This window comes from Esox lucius, chromosome 16 (assembly GCF_011004845.1).
Source record: "Esox lucius isolate fEsoLuc1 chromosome 16, fEsoLuc1.pri, whole genome shotgun sequence".
Lineage (NCBI taxonomy): Eukaryota > Metazoa > Chordata > Actinopteri > Esociformes > Esocidae > Esox > Esox lucius.
In genome coordinates, this window is record NC_047584.1 from 6,417,414 (window position 1) to 6,441,587 (window position 24,174).

At 40.3% G+C, this 24,174-nt stretch overlaps 1 protein-coding gene across 1 annotated transcript in view; it reads left to right on the forward strand.

The window, feature by feature from the left end:
* Positions 1–24,174, forward strand: part of tmeff2a (transmembrane protein with EGF-like and two follistatin-like domains 2a) — a 96,744-nt gene that overhangs the window by 7,266 nt on the left and 65,304 nt on the right. The window contains exons 2-3 of the mRNA XM_010898064.5: positions 11,393–11,502; positions 22,123–22,252. Of these exons, the coding sequence (XP_010896366.1) occupies positions 11,393–11,502; positions 22,123–22,252 (240 nt within the window). The remainder of the gene's footprint in view (positions 1–11,392; positions 11,503–22,122; positions 22,253–24,174) is intronic.

Sequence of the window (24,174 nt, forward strand, 5' to 3'; positions counted from 1 at the left end):
CAACATGTTTTCTTAGATGCCACATGCCATACAAGGCCAATTATTTTTCTTACTGCTGAAGGTTTTACTTTGGTGCCAGGTGACATTGACACTTATACTTTTTTGATAGGACAGACACTGGGCAAGAGCGTAGAGAATGTGCACAAATAGCAGTGGTTCAGATTTGAATCCATGATACAATCTTATATGTGCAGAGGAGCCATGTACACAGGAAGCAAGCGGCCTTGACCCACGAGACTAACCTAGCCCACGTTGTTTGCTATGCTCACAATTATATCCAATAATTTGCATCTTTAGCAACTGCAAAATCTTTCTAAAGACAAATTCTTTATTTTACTATAACTAACGTGACACCATAACAGTCTTTCTTTAAATGTGGGTTCAAGTTTACAGATTAGATCAGAAATATTTTTTATTAGGAAGGTCAATGTGATCTGTATCTCTGCCTCTGTGGATCGAGCTGGAATATCCTTGGATTATATGAAAAGACGATTTTCTTAAAGATTTTTGGCCCTGGCATAGTTGAATAGTTTGATGTAAGCATGCTTAGTGGCTAGTGGCTAAAGGCTAACATTACTGGAATATTTACAGTACAATAAAGTTGCAGTGTAAGAATGCACTTTGCCAAACCTGTGAAATGTTTCTTGGCACTATAATGTACCTACGTACAGTGTTATAATCCTATACTTTGGTGTATTGTTACAACAATAATTCAGCACAATTCCAGAGCTTGATGTTTTCCAGACGTTTGTCTTTGAACATGTTGACGTTGATGGGGCCTGCTGCAATAGTTATTACAGGAATTGGATGGCAGAATGTTTTCTATTTTTACCCAACCCTTACCATAACTCTCCACTAGCATGCCTTAACCTACACGTGCAAAACAAATGACATATTACTACATTAAACAAATGATTGACCAGAGCATCTCCAGTAGCAGCTGCACAAGTGCATCACCATAGCAAATATCAAACCCTGTGTCAGTAGTTTGGGGCCACTTCATCCTATTCTAGGCTACAATGCTTCAGTTCTAATATGCTGCAAAGTATGCAATGTCAGAGGCCTGAATTATTAGTACTTCCCATGCCCCTACCAGTGCTTTGGGGATAGATTACGGTGAACTAAATAATTAACCAAAACAAACAGACAACAAATCTAATACACAAACGGTGATGTTTATATGCCAACAATCAAAATGTCAAGTGGATCACTTACGCAACCCAAAGTAATGTTTGACCTAAAACTGAATATTATACAGCCAGATAGCTATATAGGATATTTCCTGTGTTCAAGTCTTATTTTGATTTTAAGGTAAAATGAATACAAAACAATTTTAGAATGGAAGACTTGTAAGGAAGGTTCTTCTTTCATCTCATTCAAATGTCAGATATTTCACTGTTCCCGGCAGCAGATTTCCATTGTTCTTCTGTTAGAGAACCATTGCTTGTTAGTGGTTAAATAAATTGCAAAGAGCATAGGAGAATTTTGCATCTGACAGCATTCTTTCTAAACTCTTATGTGTAAATTTAAGGGGGACCCTTTGGTTAGAGTTTAAATGACTGGTGCCTAAAACACCAAATAGAGTCTATTTGAAATGTAGTAACAGGCAGCTGACAATTAGGCCCAGCAAAAACGGATCCTGTTTAGATTACACCGGCATTCCTTAAACCCGGGTCACAACCCCCAGGTGAGGTTCACTTGATGTAAAAAGGGTGAAATGGGAATATATGTGAGCTGGTTACATAGGACTGTGGTTGTGCAAGTAACCCCTGGTAGTTGCAAAATGTGGTTTCATTAATCAAAGCGGTTTCTATTTTCTTCCAGCAAATGAAGCTACTTCAAAACTACTTAGAACTGAGTGGAGAAGACCAGAGAGTAAATAAAAACGTATTTTTACTTGGTAGGATCGTAAAAAGATTTTGCAAGCAAAATGTGTATTAATTTTAGTCTCTCCACGTTCTTGCATAACCATAATTTCACAAGCATGTGAAGACTATTTAATGGAAAGTTTTGGTTATTACGTCCTTTATATACTTCCCTGAAGTCTGATACCATTTTTATGTATCTGTGTTCAGCTTGATGGAAGTCACTACTTGCATTTATGCAGTTGATAACTAATGTTATTGCAATGGCTAGAGGTCTTTTGAAAAAGGTGGCAGTTAGCTTAAAAAAAAGCAAACCAAACGCACGTTAGTATTAACTTGTGAAAGTACCTCTAACTTTTTTTCAATACTGATTCATTGAACTGTTATCCCCAAATTTACAGTGCTTTTGAAAAGTATTAAAATCCCTTCACTTTCTGCATATGTTGATGTGGCACAGACCTTTTTGCCATCAGTCTACACACAATAACCCATAATACGTTTTTTATTTTACATTTTTAGAAATATGTGCCCATTTCTTTAATTGTCCAAAAGCCACTCCAGTGTTGTATTGGCTGTGTGTTTTGGGGCATTGTCATGCAGAAACATTCCTCTTTGCCCCATTTAAGATCTTTTTCAAAGACCTCTCAGAATTTTGCTTTGTTCATACTACCCTTAATCCTGACCAATCGCCAAGTCCCTGCTGCTGAGAAGCATCCCTATAACATGATGCTCCGACCACCATGTTTTACCATAAGGATAGTATTAGCAAGGGTCAAAGGGTACCTTGTTTTCATGAGTCGTAGTGCTTGGCATTTAGGCATATTTAATGGGCATTCTTTGAGTATCAAGTGTAAATAGTTATTTACAATAGCTTTTGACATTTTTCAGTTAATAATTTATGTTCCTTTCCCCACAGTTTTTAGAATTCATTGGAGATATTTCAGTTTTTGTTTTCTTAAGTGAATTTGTATTGTGTGTAGTTTAATTTTGAAATAAAGGTCTGTAACACAGCAAAAGGAAGAATAAGTGAAGAGGTCTGAATACTTTCCAAAGGCAATGTAAATGAAATGTAAATTAAAAAGGATGCCTGCTGTGTGTAACAGTGTCAAAAAACACTGAACAATGTGAACTCTTATTGCCACTTGAGTTTCTAGGCTGGCCAAACCATCAGTGTTTGCTTGGGAGAAATGTCTCATTGTACTGTATGTATATTAACTTTAGTTTTACAGAAATCGGCCTTTGTCTTTGTTAAGATGTTTTCAGCTTTGCAACCATTGCATGCCAAGAAACTCAAATGCACAAAGTTATGCCTCTGCTCATTAAGCACACAGTGAGTGGTGGTTGCATACTATGTGACTTCTCAAAAATGGTTAGCAATTATTTTAGCCTACAACCAAGAATCAAGCATGCTTTTATCCTTCACTACTAAACACAGATTTTGGCAGCCTTAAGCTTTGACCGTGTCTTTGAATTTGGTTGTAGCTGTGTCGTTCTTGGACTTTCTCTGATTTTGTAACCACTATGACTGTGACCATTCCTTTGGGTGTCAGCCTTTGTGTCTGACAGTCCGGAAAGCACAGCTCTTTAGTCTGTTTTTGTATGTATTTGACTCTTTGGCTCCAATTCATTCAGAGATAAATGCAGACTGCATTGCAGGTGTGCTCACCACCAATAAATTCACTACGCCCCTCAAGTTGTAGGACATAGTTATAAGTCCTTACGCACATGACTTCTCATTACAAATTCACAGATAAACACACCTATCTTGAAAATACAACAAAGCATTCAGAGAATTTAACTTATTCTCACATTCATTATTTACAAATTACACATATTTCCATCTTTCAAAATGGTATGCTGTTTTCAAGTCAATCGCTGATCTTGTTAAACTGTCTACAAACTGAAAAAACATTTCTGCAGTTCACTTGTGTATTTTTTCAAACATTTTATATGTATTTTACTTAACTGGCTGCACTGGTTAGTAGCAAATACACTAATATATCGGTAGACCTGATAACATCTATAAATCTATAAATATTTGACCAAATGAATATTGTACTTCATGCAATGTTCCTGTGTGCAGTTTGAAAGAAACTCCTAACTTAGCTATGCTGGAAAGTTCAAAATATAAAATCAATATTTTTTGGTGATTGTGCTTATGTTATTTTGCATACACTAGTTAGCATACCTTTAATTTTATTGATATTGAACATGAAACATCCAAATGGTTTCCACAATTTGTATTTGACATGGGGAAGTTGATAAAGCACCTTATTACCAAAAACCTTAAGTATCCCTTAAATACGCCTAGAGTGTGTATCAGCCATAGGCTATAAGGAAGAATTAGGTATGATATGGATTGTGATATGGATTGCAATGTGAAGCCAATCTGTCGAAGCTGATCCAGAACTTTGCCACCTCTGGACCTATTAAAGTATTAGTTGTACCCATTTACATTTAATTCATCTTCCATACCCCTGATTTATATAACCATGTAGACTGAATTACACAGTTATATAATATTTGCTTTTGGGGCGTATTGTGGTGCACCACAATGGAGGATTCCGGAAGCTACCAGCTAGACCCGCACTGCTCCTACACACCTGCCTTCCCTCGGGACCTCGTCAGAGGAGGCATTAAAGGCCTCCCAGGGAGCAGCTCAGGGCGTAGACCAGGAGCATAACAGAAGATGATGCAGGCAAGGCTTCAAGACAGAGGAGGATGACCAGGAAATGCTGATGGAGCAGATGCCAAAATTACAACCTCCAGCACCCATTCCTCCCAAACCACCAACAGGAGACTGCCCCAGAGACAAAGCCACCTCCCAATAAAAGGGGTTTGTCTTTGGAGTTGAATATCTTCCTCCCTCATTCCTCATTCTTCTAGTTTAGTTCATATAATGCCCAGAACACATCCTCGGTGTCCATTTCCTGTCTCTCTCCCCACTGAAATATGGAACATTTATGGAATATTGTTATTTCAGCTCATGAAACATGGGACCAACAGTTAAAATGTTGCATTTATATTATTGTTCAGTATCCTTTTAGTTTAACTCTATATTATTTAATATGTTTATGGTTAAACAGAATTTAAAAAATAAATAAAATAAACTTTTTTTTTAACTAGTTTAGCCTCATTCAGATGACAAATCAATTTTCCTTGTGGGACTTAAATTACAGACCACATTACATCAAATTACAACATAAAACATAGATTACCACAGTTCCTTGTTATACTGTACAATCCATCCAGTCCCTAGATCATTTATTTTTTAAATATTTTGTTGCTCATTCCAGGATGCACAGTATTGGAACATTAAAATATTCTGTGGCTCGTTCCAGGATTCACAGTACTGGAACATTTAAATATTTTGTTGCTCATTCCTGGATGCACAGTACTGGAACATTTAAATATTTTGTTACACTCATTCCTGGATGCACAGTACTGGAACATTTAAATATTTTGTTACACTCATTCCTGGATGCACAGTACTGGAACATTTCAGTATTTTGTTGTTCGTTCCAGGATTCACAGTACTGGAACATTTAAATCTTTTGTTGCTCATGCCAGGATGCACAGTACTGGAACATTTAAATATTTTGTTGTTCATTCCAGGATTCACAGTACTAGAAGATTTAAAGATTTTTTTGCTCGTTCCTGGACACACAGTATTGAAATATTTTTTCACCACCTTAGTATGGGTCTTAGGAACCATCAACAAAATATAGTTTTGGGAGTGCAAGAAATATCTATCGTTAGTCTGCTGCAGTGTAAGAACAGATAAACTGGGAGCATCCAAAAATGGCCTTTGCGTAGAGCTAGTGATGAGCTTCTCTCATTTAAAGGGTACAGTGATGGGTTAGACATATAAAGTTCATAACAAACCTCAAAGCCCCATGGTATACAGTGTCAAGCCCACGTAATGAGGCCATTAAGGCATGCATGTACAAGACATCATCATAATCTATTACAGGCAGAAAGGTAGCATACAAAAGGCATTTTTTTTTTTGCTTCAAAAGACAAACAGGACATATAGTAGGCAGAATTTGATACACTCCCAATTTTGCTGGTTTTCCCACTTACAAAGCATGTGGAAGTCTGTAATATTTATCATAGGTACTCTTCAACTGTGATTGACGGAAACTAAAACAAACATCCAGAAAATCACATTGTATGATTTTTAAGTAATTAATTTGTATTTTGTTGCATGACATAAGTATTTGATACATTAGAAAAGCAGAACTTAATATTTGGTACAAAATCCTTTGTTTGCAATTACAGAGATTATACATTTCCTGTTAGTTCTTGAACAGGTTTGCACACACTGCAGCAGGGATTTTGGCCCACTCCTCCATACAGACCTTCTCCAGATCCTTCAGGTTTCGGGGTTGTCGCTGGGCAATACGGACTTTCAGCTCCCTCCAAAGATTTCTATTGGGTTCAGGTCTGGAGACTGGCTAGGCAACTCCAGGACCTTGAGATGCTTCTTATGGAGCCACTCCTTAGTTGCCCTGGCTCTGTGTTTCGGGTCATTGTCATGCTGGAAGACCCAGCCACGGCCCATCTTCAATGCTCTTACTGAGGGAAGGAGGTTGTTGGCCAAGATCTCGCGAAATACATGGCCCCATCCATCCTCCCCTCAATATGGTGCAATCGTCTTGTCCCCTTCACAGAAAAACATCCACAAAGAATGATCTTTCCACCTCCATGCTTCACGGTTGGGATGGTGTTCTTGGGGTTGTACTCATCCTTCTTCTTCTTCCAAACACGGCGAGTGGAGTTTAGACCAAAAAGCTTTATTTTTGTCTCATCAGACCACATAACCTTCTCCCATTCCTCCTCTGGATTATCCAGATGGTCATTGACAAACTTAAGACAGGCCTGGACATGCGCTGGCTTGAGCAGGGGGACCTTGCATGCGCTGCACGATTTTAATCCATGACGGCGTAGTGTGTTACTAATGGTTTTCTTTGAGACTGTGGTCCCAGCTCTCTTCAGGTCATTGACCAGGTCCTGCCGTGTAGTTCTGGGCTGATCCCTCACGTTCCTCATGATCATTGATGCCCCACGAGGTGAGATCTTGCATGGAGCCCCAGACAGAAGGAGATTGACCGTCATCTTGAACTTCTTCCATCTTCTAATAATTGCGCCAGCAGTTGTTGCCTTCTCACCAAGCTGCTTGCCTATTTTCCTGTAGCCCATCCCAGCCTTGTGCAGGTCTACAATTTTATCTCTGATAAAAGCTCTCTGGTCTTGGCCATTGTGGAGAGGTTGGAGTCTGTTTGATTGAGTGTGTGGACATGTGTCTTTTATACAGGTAACAAGTTCAAATAGGTGCATTTAATACAGGTAATTAGAGGCGAACAGGAGCGCTTCTTAAAGAAAAACTAACAGGTCTGTGAGAGGCGGAATTCTTACTGGTTTGTAGGTGATCAAATACTTATGTTATTCAATAAAATGCAAATTCATTATTTAAAAATCATACAATGTGATTTTCTGACCTCTACATGCTTTGTTAATAGGAAAACTTGCTAAATCGGCCATGTATCATATACTTGTTCTCCCCACTCTATTTTTGAAACAAAAACCCAACTTGAGCTTGTGAGGCTTAAATGTTAGATACTGATCTGTCAAAATATCCAAGTGTTTGTAATGGGTTGCCCTCTTTATGTTCTTCTCGTGCATAGTGACTATAATTGGGACATTCAGCAGCTCTGTCTTGGCCTTTGTGAAAACCCAATAGCTTTGTCTTGCCAGCATTTAAAAGTAGCTTCAATTGAAAGAGCTGATTCTGACCAATAGTTAAAGCAGACTGCAAATCTTGTAAAACCTCCATGAGTGTTACTGCACAACAATAAACATAGATGATTGTATAATCAGCATATAAATGTAAACTAGCGTTTGGCACATGCTTACCAACATTATTTTTATAGATAGTGAACAACAAAGATCCTAGGACAGACCCTTGTGGCACCCCCTCCTGGACAAGTTACATATTAGATTTCTTGCCATCAAACAGGACATATTGTGTTCTGTTTGTCAGGTTGCAATTGTATCATGAAACAGTCTGTACAGATTTTTCTAATATTCTTATGTCTCTGCAACAAGATCTTGTGGTCAGCACTATCAAAAGCCTTTGACAGGTTAATGAAGAGAGAGACAGTGCAGTTTTCTGTCCATGACACCTGTTTGGTCATTGACAACATCAAATTGATTGTAGATTATTCATCACCTTGAAAGTAGTGTGCCAAGACTAACTTTAAGAAAGTGTAGCTACCACTAGCTAAAAATCGATGGAAGTAATATGGGCGTGTGACCATGTTAATTTTTGAAGGCCGAATCACCTTCAGGAAAAATCTAAAGAAATATGCAGATGATGTTCTTTTCAACATGCCTCATTACTTCTAGAATTGGCAAAAGTTAGTTGAAGTTTGAAATGGGTGATTTTAAATAACTTAATAATGAGAATTACAATGTATCTTGCCCCAAAGGTTTCTTTCAGGATAAGGAACCATGTAATATCAAATTGAAAAAAGTGAATTTCTCCTTTAATGTTATGTTATTCCTAAAGGATGTTAATTGCATTCGCAGAGCTTTTTTTTTGACAAGCAGGAGTAATTACCTCTTTATCCTCTTGGGGCACTGCTCATGTGTTGCATTTGACACCTGCTTTATAAATCCTTATGCAATTTGCATGCCATGTATTCTAGCATATTACCCATGAAAACATGAAGTGATTAGAGTAATTAGTTTCTGCCAATGGTTGAGGAGAAATATAGCTCCATCATTGAGTGAGTCAAGGTTATTTTGCAAAGGCTTGGTTTTGTGGTGATTGTGGATAACTTACCCAATTTCAATGTCTGCTATTTTGCTACAATTAGTTTCTGCTATTTCCTTCTGGAAATGAAGACTGCTAAGGTTCATCTGGATAGTTCTATAGAAATACAGTGTGAAGTAAAAAATTTCTGACTTTAGGGCAATCCAAAGTTGTCAACCAGATGCATTTGCTTTAAATGCCTGCTTAATGGGATACAATGCAGCAAAAATGCAACTTGTGACTGAGCAGGCAATTGTTAGCATGCTGAGAACATGTGAACACCTTATTAACCTCTAATTCTCTCCTAGAAGTCAATTTGCCAGCAGCATGACTGCTGATTTTATTCTCTGCCGTGAGTGTCACCATTGTGTCAGCTCCTAGCCACTTTCCCGTGGCACCCTGTAGGGCCCTCTTCTCATAAGTCCTTCAGTCCACCAACCGTATAATCCAAGTGTGGCTCAGACGTCCCTTACAACAGCTTCTGGCTGTATGATTATGCCGCGCTGAAAAGAGCTAACACTTGCGTCCAATTAAGAACCCCTGCAAATAGCGGGTCGGTATTGTGTCACGCCGTACTCCTTTCCTCTGAGCAGTGAGCGCCATTCAGAAAAGAGTGCTTTAAGGCTGACAGCAGCATAGTTGAGCAGCCCCCGGGATGGAAACAATGTCATAACATTCAATGCATCGACTTACTAAGCATCACATTGTGACAGTAACATAACATTTAATATGAATTTAATAAAGCCAAGTGCCTGCCTCAGGTGGTTGTGGTTATTGTCTTAGTTGATAATTTTCCTCTTTCTCTTTGGAAGAGCCTCCTCTACACTACCTATCTTTGTTTTTCATCTCAAATTACGCCATATTCCCCATAGTAATATTCTACTTTCGAACCAGACCCAGCTAATAGTGCTCTGTTCAAAAGTAGTGCATTATATATGGACAACTTGTACTTTTTACCACTCGTAAACATCCTTGGAACATGTTAAGCCTCAAACCCACTCACTAAGGCAGGCATTAGACTTGTTTTTCAGTCCCAAATGTATTCCCAAGATGCACTACTTTGGAGTAGGGCATAAATTGTTCTAGTCAGAAGTCTAGTCAGTACTAGTCAGTACTCCTAAGGGGCGAGGGTGTCAATTGTCACGCACATTCTTTGGGAATTCCCTCGGCTTCTTTGCAGGCAAAATACTATTTGTTGTGTAAGAGTTAGAGCTGTTTCCGGGCATTTTGCTAGGGTAGTGGGGCTATCTGGAATGACGTCCTCAACTACTGCGCATCAAGCTTTGTTTGGTTCAAAACACAGGCAGCCAAAACCTTATTGGTTTTCCAGTAATTGGTCTTTGGACCAATCAAATCAGATCTTATTCAATGTTGATCTGCCACTGTATTGTTTCAATCTCACACCGTATCTAATGAAAAGGGGATCTAAATACCTTATATTCTATTCTTTAGCCTATTTTATAGGCCAAATAGGATGGATTATGAAGCTTAATGATATCCTGCTGTCTGCATTTACATCCAGGTTTGGACTTGGATTTGCAGAATGAATTGTAGAAAACCATGACATTTTTCCTTTAATGAGTATATCTGAAATAGCTGATTTAATAGAAATTTAATAATATTTTTTTTCTTTTGGTTTTGTATAAAAAGCTTAGGCTTCTCTGTTTCAAATGGATGCTTTAAGACCATTTTGATATTTGGCTTCTATCTGTGAGCAATGCTCGCAGGTAGAACAATAGCCTCTAGCTTTCTGTCCTTCTTCATGCCCATGTGACTCCCTGATTCAATTTGGATTTCTCCATCTGAGTCGATTGAGGAACCTAACTCAGACTGAATTGGAGTAGATCCCATGTTCACTGTCCAGTGCGCTACAATTAGAATGGAGTGCCGTTTCAGATGGAGTCAGTTTCCTTCCTAAGATGGTTTTTGCCTCTTCACGACAACGCATGTAAAGGCCAACCTGGCTTGGAATAGAAATGACTTAATTCTCCCTTTAGTAAAGACATAGACCGACTCGGTTTTAATTAACTAATGGAAGACAGAAAAAACCTAGGTCTGTTCAGCAGTTTTTTCACTTTGTTTTGCTATGGTATGTTACAAAACATTGTTACACTCTTTAAAATGTAGACTTTAGAAATCTGTTGTTTTGCTATTTGCTATTTGGTAGGGGTTCATTCCTGTCCGCTCTCTTTTTAAATAGCTCCTATAATTAACTTTAATCTCAATGGGACTTTACTTCCACTTTTGGGAAGAGTAAAAAACATTTCCTGTTTAGACAATATGTTTCAGACAGTGGTTTGGTGGTGACCCTATTCATAAATGTTATTGGGTTGAATTAGCTAGCGGTGTAGTAGAACACCTGAAGATTGCAAGTTTGGTTTCCTAGCACACCAGACATCAGACACAAGCATCACACTTTTCTGTCAGATTACCTCTATTTATTACTGCAACCACAAAAAAGATCTGACCAAATTCAATATAAGAAATGTGCAGTAATGCAAAATATCTGACAGCGGTCAAATACTTTTTCCCTGCTCTGCATATATTGAACTAGTTTAGATCAGTGTAAAAAGAAGTGCACTGTATGCAATAGGGTTCCATTAGGAACAAGGCCTTTGATGTATTCCAATTTTTCCAAAGTCTGCCATCTGCTTTTGCTTAGTTATGTCTTTGGCTTTCAGCTAATGTCGAATGTTTTGTGTTTTGACAGGTTTTGATGACCGGGACACAGACCTCTTCATGTGCGACATTAATACTTGCAAGTTTGACGGGGAGTGCCTGAGAATTGGAGAGACGGTAACGTGCATCTGTGACTTCAAGGTATGTTATTGTTCAATGTCCTATTCTTGCCCCAACCCCAATATCCTCCACAAAAGTGGTGATCTTCATTTATCAAGAGGGTGGGTGTTATGATGTATAATAAAACACAGTTTACCACTTCTCATAAAACCGAATGTCAGTCTCAATCAAGGTGTCTATTATATGCATTCTGCTTACATGATGTATTGCCGTTGGCAAAACACAGATTTAAATACCCTCATTAGCAACATAAATCCAGGGAAATGATGCTGCACTACAGCTTATGCTTGAGTTTATTATACCTATCACATAAAAGGCAGCAAACCAGCAATGCATTGATGGATGTTTGTATTGCTTTTACCCCCACATTCAAAAGAATACCCCTTAAATCAGCAGTTCCCAACTGGTCTTGATTCAGGACATGAAACAGTGTCTCAGTAGCGACCCAAGGTTTTTTGGTTGCTGTTATAGAAATTATATCTGGGAAATAATAATAATAATGCTTTATTGACTGTAAATGTAAATGAAAACATTATTCCCACCTGTTTCCATGTCAATAGATCCATACTTGATGAATAATAATTCCATTGTTGATTAATCTGCTTATACTTGTAGTTCTAAATTAAAAATACTTTGATCGAAGATTTTTTTGCAGAGATTTCATTTAGGTTCATATGTTCATTATCAAATCTACACATTCGACAGTCTCCGTCCAATCTGGTGATCTTATCAGTGTGCCCAGTGCCAAAGCTCTAGGCAGACCGACACTCAATCGGACGCTTGCTTTAATCTCAAGTTTGTACCTCCGTGGGAGTGAACATTAGTAGGAGAGTGCAGATAAATGACATTACCTCTCTATTTCTCATCTCAAAGATCTCACAGTGATCGTGGCTGTCATTTGGGTGAAAGAGAGCTCTGTGAAACTTAGGAGCGGGGTCACACCGCTTTTATTTCATACAAACTTAATTCTGGTGTAGCCTAGGGTCATGGCCCGCAACGACATCCTGTTTCTCTGAATGTATGGATGGGACAGGACCTGACGTCAATGCGCTTAAACCTAATAGCTGCCATGTCTTTATTCCATTAAGCGCTGTAATTCAGTAAACATGATTCTCTCATAAGGAGAGGCTGTGTCTGAGGGGCATGTGTCCTCCTTCATCCTTGATATTCTAGCACACACACACACATACACACACACACACACACACACAAACAAACAAACAAACAAACAAACAAACACACTTTCAGTCTCTGAGGGTTAGTGTTCAGAATAGCTGTGAGGAGGAAGTGGTTTTGATCTGGCAGAATCAATGAAGGCTATTCAACAGTCGTATGTCCATTCAGCAGCCGTTCACCTCACGGGGGCCTCCATGAAGGAGCTGAGGTTGGCCTTGTTTGCCGGACTCGCTATCGCTAGCACACAGCAAGCTGAGTCAGGGCTATGTGTACTTTAATGTGCCACATGATACATTGATGTGCTACGAAATATCCTATTGTTTCATGATATCAGAAAGGGACTGGTTTATCATTTTACATTTGGGAATGTTTTGATATTAACCAGAGAGGCTAGCTACAGAGACAGCCACTCATCAACTTCTTGTTCCCAATATAGTAGCTAATGACAAGGGCTAATAAGTGCAAGTGTAAAGAAGCCAAGGGCATTATTAGAATGTCATACTTTTTCTGTTTATAGGTGGGTCGTTATATTGTGGGGTGCTAACTGACAGGTCTTAGTAAATTAACATTATTTTGAATAAGTGATGCTTTAAATTTTTGTTGAAAAGTCGGTTGATAAGTTGGTTGAAAATTGTGTCTCTGTAACTTCAGGTGTACTATCATGAAAAGGTATGGTTTTCACCCAGGCTGTACTGTTCTGTAACTAGGTACATTTTTGCATTCTGACATTTCCTCTGATATTTACAAACAACTGTTTTCACCATTTCAATGTCATTCAATGTGCTATAGGTCAACGGCGTTGTTGTTTTGTCACCTCATCCTAGTTGTTACTTGCTGTTCTGCATGTCAACATCATTTCTTTCTACTGTTTGTCAGTGACAGACTTCTAGTACTTCAAAGAGGGTGAGAGCTAATGCAAGTCCTGTTATGTGGATGTGAGAGTGGAAAAGGACGGCGTGTCCTTCCGAGCTCTCTCAGAGCAAACCCTTTCACCAGAAAGCACTCTGGTACACATGCCCACACACGCTGAAATACACACAGTCAAATACACACATCCATCCATCATCAGAGTGCTCTTGATGGAGACCTCATTCCATATATTTGCATTTATATATGGTCCTTTATTCAGGGGCCATGTGAACTGTCGGGGCTAGAGCCATATAATCCACAGAGGGGTGATTCTCAGCCTTGGATGTAGGGCATTTAAGAAGCCTGGACCTGGCTTACGATGATGATGATGATGTCTGCTCTTATTCATTCAGGGTTTGAGGTGAAATTTAAGTTTGTCTATCAGGAATTGGCAGTGTATAGCTGAGTATAATCTTTCCCAAGACAACTTTTGTTAGGAGTTGTTACACCAACACGGCCCATTGGCTGAGGTAGTTGTTTTCACTAAGAGAGCAATTGGCCTGACACAAAGAAAATAAAAAACATGCTCCCCAATAAAAAAAGACTAATATTTCCCCTCTCTTCCATATCCCTCCCACTTTTCTGTCTGGAAATATATCATTTGGTTTTGTATTTTATTTCACTTGTATCCTAAATTGCTTTTAGTGTATTAACTGTTTATCTTTTACTAAAATATGTAATAGATATTAATAGAAGGATGTATAAAGAGAGGTGGACAGGGTAGAGGCAGAGCTGGAGAGATAGGTTGCAGCCTCTAATCCCCTTCAACTCTCTCACAATGTGGTCTTACGAATATCAGTATTACATTTGTAGTGGGTAGGGTTGCATCCCAACACTGTCCTCAAGACACTTGTTGTATTAACCATGGAATTTAGGAGGGAACAAACAGAAAATCCAGAATACACCATCCAGGATTCCTGGTAAACTGAAGAACATATTGAAAGTTACCGGAATTTGGAAATCATAGTTGGGAGATCTCTGGACCTGAAAGCCCTCTGAGAGTTCCCTTAGGCTCTGCTGTCATGGTGTGCTGCAAAGCTGACTTCTACCTCTGCATGACAAATGTGCCAATTAAAAACAGCATGAAGAAGAGTCCTTCACTGGAGGCACCTCCTGGAGCAGAGTCTTTGTCTTTGTGAGAAGACTGTCTGTGTGAGCTGCTGTAGATTGGACACTCATGTAGTTAAACCAGCAAATGGGGTCTAAAAAGGCCAGTAGGGCAACTGGTTTTTACATGATGTGATGTAATTGGTGGACCACAGATTGAACAATATGTAGCAATAATCAGAAAATGTTTTGTATGAAAATCTCTGGTGACTGTGGGGTGTTGAACCAGACGGACCAGCTCCAGTGACCATGTTGGAAGTTAAGATGTGATCTGAAGGGATTATCCTGCATTTTGCACTCAGGGCAGAAATCCCCAGCCAGCACACCATCAGAATGTATGAAACCTTATGGCATTTAAGTTGCACTTTACACAATTATTTACTCAACGCAGTGGGCGTGATGTTGGGGGGGTTGGGGGACATGGGCAGTGTTTTCTCCCCGGGAAGGTAGCATCTGTGTCAGCTACTCGGCGGCTCTAGCTGGCCTGTCAGACACCATTACAGCAGAGCCAGTCTCTAGCGACTGAACTGTGGAGACTCCTCAGGGACCGGCAGGCAGGGCTCTAATCAAGATGAGACTGCCAACCGGTTAAAGAGCAGAAGCACACAAGCCATGCAGCCCCTAGTCTATCTCTCTCCCCCTCGTCAGTGCAGACTGGCGTCTGCAACTATGGCAAGGCATCATGGGAGTTTGTCAATCACTCAGACAATTGTCAACAAATTTCTGTCTGTGGGGATTTGGGGAATACATCATTGGATTAGACACGGAACAAGTTTTATTCTGGCGTGTTTTTCCTCAGGAATTAGCTGTTGTCCATAGCACGGAACTGCATTCAAGGACAGTTTTCCTTAGGAATTTGCTGTCGGTCCATTGCCTTTTGTCATTGACCCCGGCTGACATGAGTTTGTTCGGATATGTCGTGGGTAATTTGAAGTGTTGCAGAGGCACAGGCTGAGCCAAAACAAACCAGCCGAAACTGGGAGTTGTTGTCTCTGCTTTTGGTTTCAGGTTACACTATAGTGGAACCCTATCTGATCTGGCACTAACTTTGGACTAGCAGCAACAAAGTGCTTTAACGCTCACTGTTGTATTGAAGGCTGTACAAAGGGAGCCTTTAAAAGATAAGAGAAGAAAACAGAATTTTAAAATGAATTATTTGAAGTCAATGGAAGCTTGACATCTCTAGTCAGCTCAAGAAACAAATTCAAATTAAATTCAAGCTGAAAGGAAATTGACCGCAACTCTGACAGGCCTTTATGGTTGAGTTACCAGTGCCTCCTTACATTTCGTGGCTCATCTTTACGAAAGCCCTCCTTGGTTGTCTTCTTTTCCCTGGTGGAAGGTCAGAGCTTCACCCCAGTGTGGAGCTAATGATCTGACAAAAAAGCCAGATTTTCTGCTCTCTGTCCCCCCCCGAGCCCTGTGCCATGTCAGAAACACTGTACCAGACATCCATCACGCTCCGAGGTCGACTGACAGTCGAGAGGCCTGCATCAGAGACTGAGATGTGATTTAGGATGAAAACATCTGTCTCTTGTCGCAAGCCACAGATACCCCTACTGCTGGAGCCAGTGGGTCATTAGAGACATAGTCGCAGAGTGAAAAGCGTCAATACTGTGGCGCGCTGTATTCAGAGACGGGAAGTCTATGAAATATGTACTTAAACAACTTTGGAGTGTTTTGTCAATGTTATTTAACTGGTGTGAACTACGGTGTGTTTTGTAAAATGTTATTAAGGAGGGCTGCTTTTCTTGTATTTTCCACATTATCTTACACCAGTCCTGGTTGACATGCAGTCTGGTTATCTACTCAAGAACATAGACAACCTCATATCATGGTAGTATTATTGTTTTACTAAGTGACTTTTTTACTAACGTTACCAAGAATGTTATCATGGTTGTTTTGCAAATGTATTTCGATGTTACAAATACAAAATACACAACTTTTTATTTGCATACTTTTGTTTGTAGCGTATTTGCTAAGTGTATTTTTGATTGTGTAAATCTAATGGTGAAGTAAATAACCTGAGAGAACGCAGGGTGCATGCAAGGTGCATGCAGGGTGCAGTAGTGTTGCCGTCCTCCGTGGTGAGCGTCATGTTTTGTAGAGATGTTTATTATTGATGGGGTGGATGATAGCCTTGGGTTGTATTGCATAATCGAAAGCTGGCAATAATGGATAGTGGAAATGCAAGAGGAGGTACACTAAGCCTGAAGACGCCTCACAGTGAACAGAGAGTGACGATGGCCACAGAGAAAAAAATAAAAAATATTACAAAAGGAAATAAAAACATTGAGAGGAGCCTGATGGATTCTGTACAGGGCCAGCGTCAACTCTTGGCAACACTGTCCCGGACTTGAAAGTGCTTGCATGACTGTCCGGGTTTGCTGGTGCTGGGTAATTGGTCATTGATGTAGCTATAATGGTTTAGACTGCAGCTGATTAGAATATCAATGTTAATCGCCAATGTTGCGGCTTGTGCTGTTTGACACGCTGCTCCGCAGGGTCAAGTTGAGGAGATCTTCAAGTAGATGTAGCCTGGCATGAAATAAAAGGAATTCTGCAAGGTTCATTGGAAAAACAGGTGTCAATTTGGAAGGCTATTGATTTAGAATGCAGAGGCAATGTTACGGGTTTAGATTTCAGATCCTCCCCCATGATAATGAAAATCTAATAATACTGTATGTAAATTCACATTGACAAAAGTGACTTACAATTTTGTTATTCAGTAAACACTCCACTGGCTCTATACACAATCATGGCTAGGCAGTTTTCATTGTCTGTTATTGCTGTTTGGATGAGATTACCGGAGGTTTATGCAAATGTTCTATTGCTCAAACTTCTCATTATGTTGGTTTTGTTTGATTTGTTTATATACATATATTTATATATATATATATATATATATATATATATATATATATATATATATATAGAGAGAGAGAGAGAGAGAGAGAGAGAGAGAGAGAGAGATATGTGTGTGTGTGTGTGTGTGTGTGTATATATATATATATATATATATATATGTGTGTGTGTGTGTGTGTGTGTGTGTGTGTGTGTATATATATATTCTAAGCTCTATTGGACAGGAATTTTTTTTCCTGAAAGAGCAGTTTGTCAGATTCTAACCCATGCAACTGGCAGCCGCTTGGGCTCCTGGGTCAAATAAGGGCACTGTTGTTTGTTTAATTAAAAGACAAATATATAATGAACATCATAAAGCACTCACAGCCCCTCTAATCTAGTCCAAACAATCTACTGTATTTGGCTCATTCCTATTCAACACATTTCTGCACCAGTTTCTGTTATCTCTCTTATTAATGTCTCCACTGTCGGGCAAAGACATTTTCAGCTAAGCTTGTTCAGTCTCTATGTACAGTATGCTGGTGGAAAAATAATTTTTTTTGGTCTCTTTCAAACCTTTTTCATTTTAGAGATTGTGATGTGGCAGTATCGCTCCCGGCTTAGTCACTCGCATTGCTATTAACTATTTCAGGCCCCTTCACTTTCTCCACATTATGTTGTGTTATAAGTGAAGGGGTCTGATTATTTTCCCCAGAGGCCCTGTACCCTATAAACCACCTTCCCAACAGAGACTCAACTTTCTGCTCCGCCCCTTCAATCTGTGTCTCCCACCCATCTTTATCGCTTTATAGGGTCAAAAGACAATCCCCCAAAAAAATCACACCTTATGAATCATTTGACTTGTGTGGAGCACCTGCTGGGTGGGTTTTGCACCTTGGGGACTATTCCATGCATTCCAAAGTGCTGAGGTGCGAATGTCTTGAGTCATTTCACAATCGACTTTTACTAATTTAATTTAGATTTTATTTAAAACATGTAAAAATGCAAATAAAGCAGTAACTCATTAAATATATGCATGTTTGCATATCTTGCACATTTTTATGGAAGATAGGTACAGCAAACCCTGAATATTTAGATTTTGAACAGCAACGTTTAACAGGTCTTGTTTGGAAATGTGTGATAACTTTGTTATTATTATGCAAATCAGTCAAAGCAAATGCAATAGTATGAGTTCATGATTCAGAAAGCTGTCTATTAAATGCAAAGTCACCTTTTAAGATCCAAATACAAATTTTGGTGGCAGTTCTAATGCTTCCATAATATTATGGTAATTTCTTTCTCTTATCTTTCAGAATAAAGTGTATCCAGGGCTCATACAGGCTTTTATAGTACAAAGTCAGCATCTGCGTAACAAATGGTTCCCTATTCACTATGTAGTGCACACTAATGTAGCCTGAAAAAATGCATGGAGACAAATTATGCCTTTTAGGACACGGAAAACCTGTTACCTCCTCGTCATGTTTATATCTTTCTGCATTGGGTTTTTCTGTCCAGCATCCTACCAGCTACTTCACTACAAAAAAATCATATTGACTGACTTTATGGATAAATGGCTAAGTAGATGGACACTAATTTCAGTGGATGTTGTATATATGGATGGGTAGATTATGTATTTACTTGTTTGTACATTTCGAATGGGAGGTCATGTTTGTTTTATTCGCAAATTTACACTTTGAAATGTTGTATACATAAACAGATAGCACTTGAAAATATTGGCAAAAAAAAGAAATTGCCATTGTTTGACTGTCTATTATGGTTGCAATTGTTTGTGTAATATAGAACAGGTCAATTATATGAACATTTGAAATCGTAAAAAATATATTGGCTTATACTGAGGAACAATCGGTTGACTGCATTTGCCCTAACAGAACGGCATGCAAACTTATAAATCAAACAGAAGGGAGGAAGAACTTCTCTGCTTGAGTGATAGGAGACAGGGCTGCATGTGTGCAGAAAGCAGCCATGAGAGGAATAAAAAAAACTCACTAAACAAAACCAAAAAAGGAAGTTACGTGCATCTGAGATGAGTTTCAAAATATTGAATAGCAATTTGGAGTCCCAACTTCTTGATATCTTTCTACTTTTCAGCCCATTTTCCTCACTCCATGTTTTGCTTGCTCTCTTCCTTTTTTGTCCAGCTGTGTCAGACCAACTCTATGCCCAATGTTATTTGAATGCGCTCGGGCACGTGTTTCTAGGAAGTGAAGATGTTTTCAGGATTCTCCTACCCATTGTTCCGAAGTTGCTTGCAGTGGCATAGACACCTGGTCTACATGGCATACAGTATGCCCTAGTCCCAGTGTTTTTTGTCAGACCAGTATCACAGGAAGGTAGACAATGGGTCTACATGACCATGCCTTATTCTTCTGCGGACAAAGTGATAGGAGCCTAGCGAGCCAGGGTGAGACAGAGCCACAGCAGCCCCTACAGGTGGATTAGAAAACTACAGCTCAGCAATGAGCCCAGACTATACAGTTGGATGAGATGAATGTTTACAGAAACAGATGGACACATAAAGACGCTCAGATACACCCGAACACACACCTACACTTAATTACCATGTAGATATTTGAGATGTTGCCCTGTGCTCTAGGTTTGGTCCAAACCGAGAGATGAAGCGCCATTCACAGGTGTGGTCCGTTTTGTAATGGTGCAGAAGGCAGTGTCATCTGGCCTTAGCCACATAGCTGCAGAGAGCGACGGGGGATCCAATTCTCTCTACTTCTGTCTTTCCCCTCGACTTCCTTTCCATCTCATTCAGCCCCATTTTGCACTCACTCACCTCGTTCTTGCTCTTTTGTATTCGATCTCCGCTTCTCCATATCCCCCTGTGCCTCTTTCTTCCCCTTACTCCCTTGCGTGATTTCCCTCTCCATCTTACAGCTTCAGTCAGTCTCCGATTTCTCCTGCCTGTTTATCTCCTAGCATGCATTCCTTCTCTCTCCTTTCTTCCCTTCCTCCTCCTCCCCTTATCAAAAAAGGATGAGAGCCAAACTCGGAAGTCGAGGAGCGTGGGACATCGGCGCCTTTTGCGCCTGCTTAGTGGCGCTCCAAGACGGGGGAAGAATTCGCATGGTTTCTCCCCTGCCCGTCTGCCTCCCTAAAACATGGATGTTTAAATCCCCCTCAGTTCCCTCAGGGGAAAGAGAGATGGGGAGAGTTTCAGACTAGAGGAAGCTTTACAGAAAAACAGACCGACTCCAAGACACCCGCGGGGTCCTGCCAGGCATCTTTCCCTCAGTTGCATCACGTCTGGCAAAATACCTTCCTGGCGTTCGAAAAACACGCAGCCAGTTGGAGAGAGGAGAAGAGTAGGATGAAGGAGTAAAGTACAAGCCACCCAGGGCCTCTGTAGAATTAGCAATCCTTTCTTTCTCGTAAAAAGAAGGGAGAGTTCTTCCCTCAATATTTGAACATTTGAGTTCTTTCTCCTCATGTTCATTCTCCTCATTCCGTGTTGCCCTGCACATTTTCAACCAGGTCTCCCCCTTCCTTTCTAGTTCCTGTATGTTGTTTCCTCCATGTCTCTCTCTCTTTCTCCAACCCTTGTGTTTCTTTCGTTTCTCCTTCGCTTCTCCTCTCCCGCCACCCTCTCCATCTTCATTTTTAACTTGTTTTCTATCTCCAACTTTTCTTTCCTCTACTCCCCCTCACTCGCTCTTTCTCCTTCCCCATCTCTGTGTCTTTGATCTGGTGCCAACCCTCTGTCGCTTCCTCCCCACTTTGCTTCATGCCCCCCTACCTGCTCTCTCAGCCAGTCAGAAATGGTTGCAGCTCTGCACTGCTTCCAGGCTCTGGAATCGATGGCATGGTTATTTTTGTGCCGCTCATGGCAGTCGACAGAGAGTGCGTGTCTGCGTGCGTGCGTGTGTGTTTGCGTGCGTGCGTGTGTGTGGGCGAATGTAATGAATAATAATGAATTGGATTTCTATACCCCCCTGTTTACCAATGGAGGTACTCAAAGGGTTTTGCATAGCAAGGGCGAAATTCAACTCCCATCGTTAATCTGTGTGTGTGTGTGTGTGTGTGTGTGTATGCTTGTGTGTGTCAATGTGTGAACAGATGAAACGACAGCCTACTGTGTAGTCTGCCCCTGTGTAGACCTTCGCAAATTATAATTTGGATAGAGGCCACCAGGGGCCTGTAGGAACCAGTATAGCTCCAACGGGATCTAAACTGTGGACACAACGTGTCCTTGTGTTCTCACGTGTGGCTTTGACATTGTTTTATGGTTTGTTTTTAGGGCTACAAGGCTGGTCGGTTTGTTCATTGGACAGATAGCAAGGACATGCATACTGTGTCACGCAGCCATCATGGGAGTCCAGGCTCTAGGCCTGAAATATAGAGATGGCTGAACAGTAGGGTGCACTGCAAGAGTATGAAATACATATAGACACATAAAGAGATACATTATGGGGGTGCATAGACATATACAGAGATACATTATGGATGCGTACGCTTGTCTGTAAGAATTCAGGCTGTTATGTGGAGAGAGGAGATGGATGTGTCCGACACCAACATGCATAATGTAGAGATCTGACTGTGACCTTTACCACTGCTCTCTCTCTCCCTCTCCCTTTCCAGTGCAACAATGAATATGTCCCTGTGTGCGGCTCCAACAATGAGAACTACCAGAATGAGTGTTACCTACGCAGGGATGCCTGCAAGCAGCAGTCCGAAGTTCTGGTGGTGTCAGAAGGCTCGTGTCCAGTTGGTACGCAGCATACATTAAAAATTGATGCACAGTACATCAGTGAATGCATACATTCTGTACATCCATACATGCATGTCAATTGTAAATATGCATGCACGCATGCACAACACCCGGGTGTTTTTTTTTTTGATTCTTTACCCTTATTTTACCAAGCAGGCCTACTGTATGTTGACCGGGGACACATTCTCATTTTCTCAATGAGTGTATACTGTACTTACACTGATCAGCCATAACATTATGACCACTGACAGGTGAAGTGAATAACACTGATAATCTCATTATCATGGCGTCTGTCCGTGGGTAGGATATATTAGGCAGCCAGTGAACATTCTGTCCTCAATGTTGATGTGTTAGAAGCAGGAAAAATGTAAGGATCTGAGTGAATTTGACAAGGGCCAGATTGTGATGGCTAGACGACTGGGTCAGAGCATCTCCAAAACTGCAGCCCTTGTGGGGTGTTCCCGGTCTGCAGTGATCAGTACCTATCAAAAGTGGTCCAAGGAAGGAAAAGCAATGAACCGGCGACAGGGTCACTGATGCACGTGGGGAGTGAAGGCTGGCCCGTGTGATCTGATCTAACAGACAAGCTACTGTAGCTCAAATTCCTGAAAAAGTTAATGCTGGTACTGTTTTGTGAGGACACAGTGCATCACAGTTTGTTGCTTATGAATCTGCATGCTGACCCCTGTACCACTGCCGAAAGCACCTACATTGGGCACATGAGCATCAGAACTGGACCATGGAGCAATGGAAGAAGGTGGCCTGGTCTGATTAATCCTGTTTTCTTTTACATCACGTGGATGGCCGGGTGCATGTGCGTCACTTACCTGAAGAACACATGGCACCAGGATGCACTATGGGAAGAAGTCAAGCTGGCAGAGGCAGGCTGTGTTGCTTTGGGCAATGTTCTGCTGGGAAACCTTGGGTCCTGCCATTCATGTGGTTGTTACTTTGACATGTACCACCTAACTAAGCATTGTTGCAGATCATGTGCATCCTTTCATGGCAAAGGTATTCCCTGATGGCACTGGACTCTTTCAGCAGGATAATACGACCTGCCACAAAGCAAAAAAAGTTCAGGAATTGTTTTAGGAACACAACACGTTCAAGGTGTTGACTTGGCCTCCAAATTTCCCAGATCTCAATTTAATCAAGCATCTGTGGGATGTGCTGGACAAACAAGTCTGATCCATGGAGGCCCCACCTCACAACTTACAGGACTTAAAGGATCTGCTGCTAACATCTTGGTGCCTGATACCACAGTACACCTTCAGAGGTCTAGAGGAGTCCATGCCTTGACGGTTCAGGGCTGTTTTAGCCGCAAAAGGGAGACCTACACAATTTTAGGTAGGTGGTCATAATGTTATGGCTGATCGATGTACATAACTATTAAATATAGGAATAGAAACACATTTGGAAGTATTAAATAAAAATTATTAGCATAATTGCTAATCCCATTTTATATTCAAACCCTGCTACCAGTATATTATTATGTTTATTTATTTAAAATGTATTCACGCTTCTCCATCCCACACATCCATACTTATAAGGGCTACCTAAGTGCCCCAATCAAAGGTGTTAGTGTACTTTGTAAAGGTATTTAAAGGAAGTGCCTATAGAATGTCAGAATATTGTTTGAAGCTTCTATACTTTGCTTCAGTCCATTGTGAAGCTATGAAGCAAAACTGCTTTCATACATAATACTTTAGTCCATCTATTGTGTTATGAAACTTCAATGTCAAGATATGTTAGAGAAGGAAAATTATACCTTATTCTCACTTCTGAGCCAAGCTCAGTCAAGCCGTGCCATAGTTAGTGAAAGAACACCTTGCTTTAAAGACACATTACTTTACTTTCGCCAATTCCAGATTCCAAGGGTACATCATGAGTTTGGAAAAATACATTTTAGATACAGTACAAAG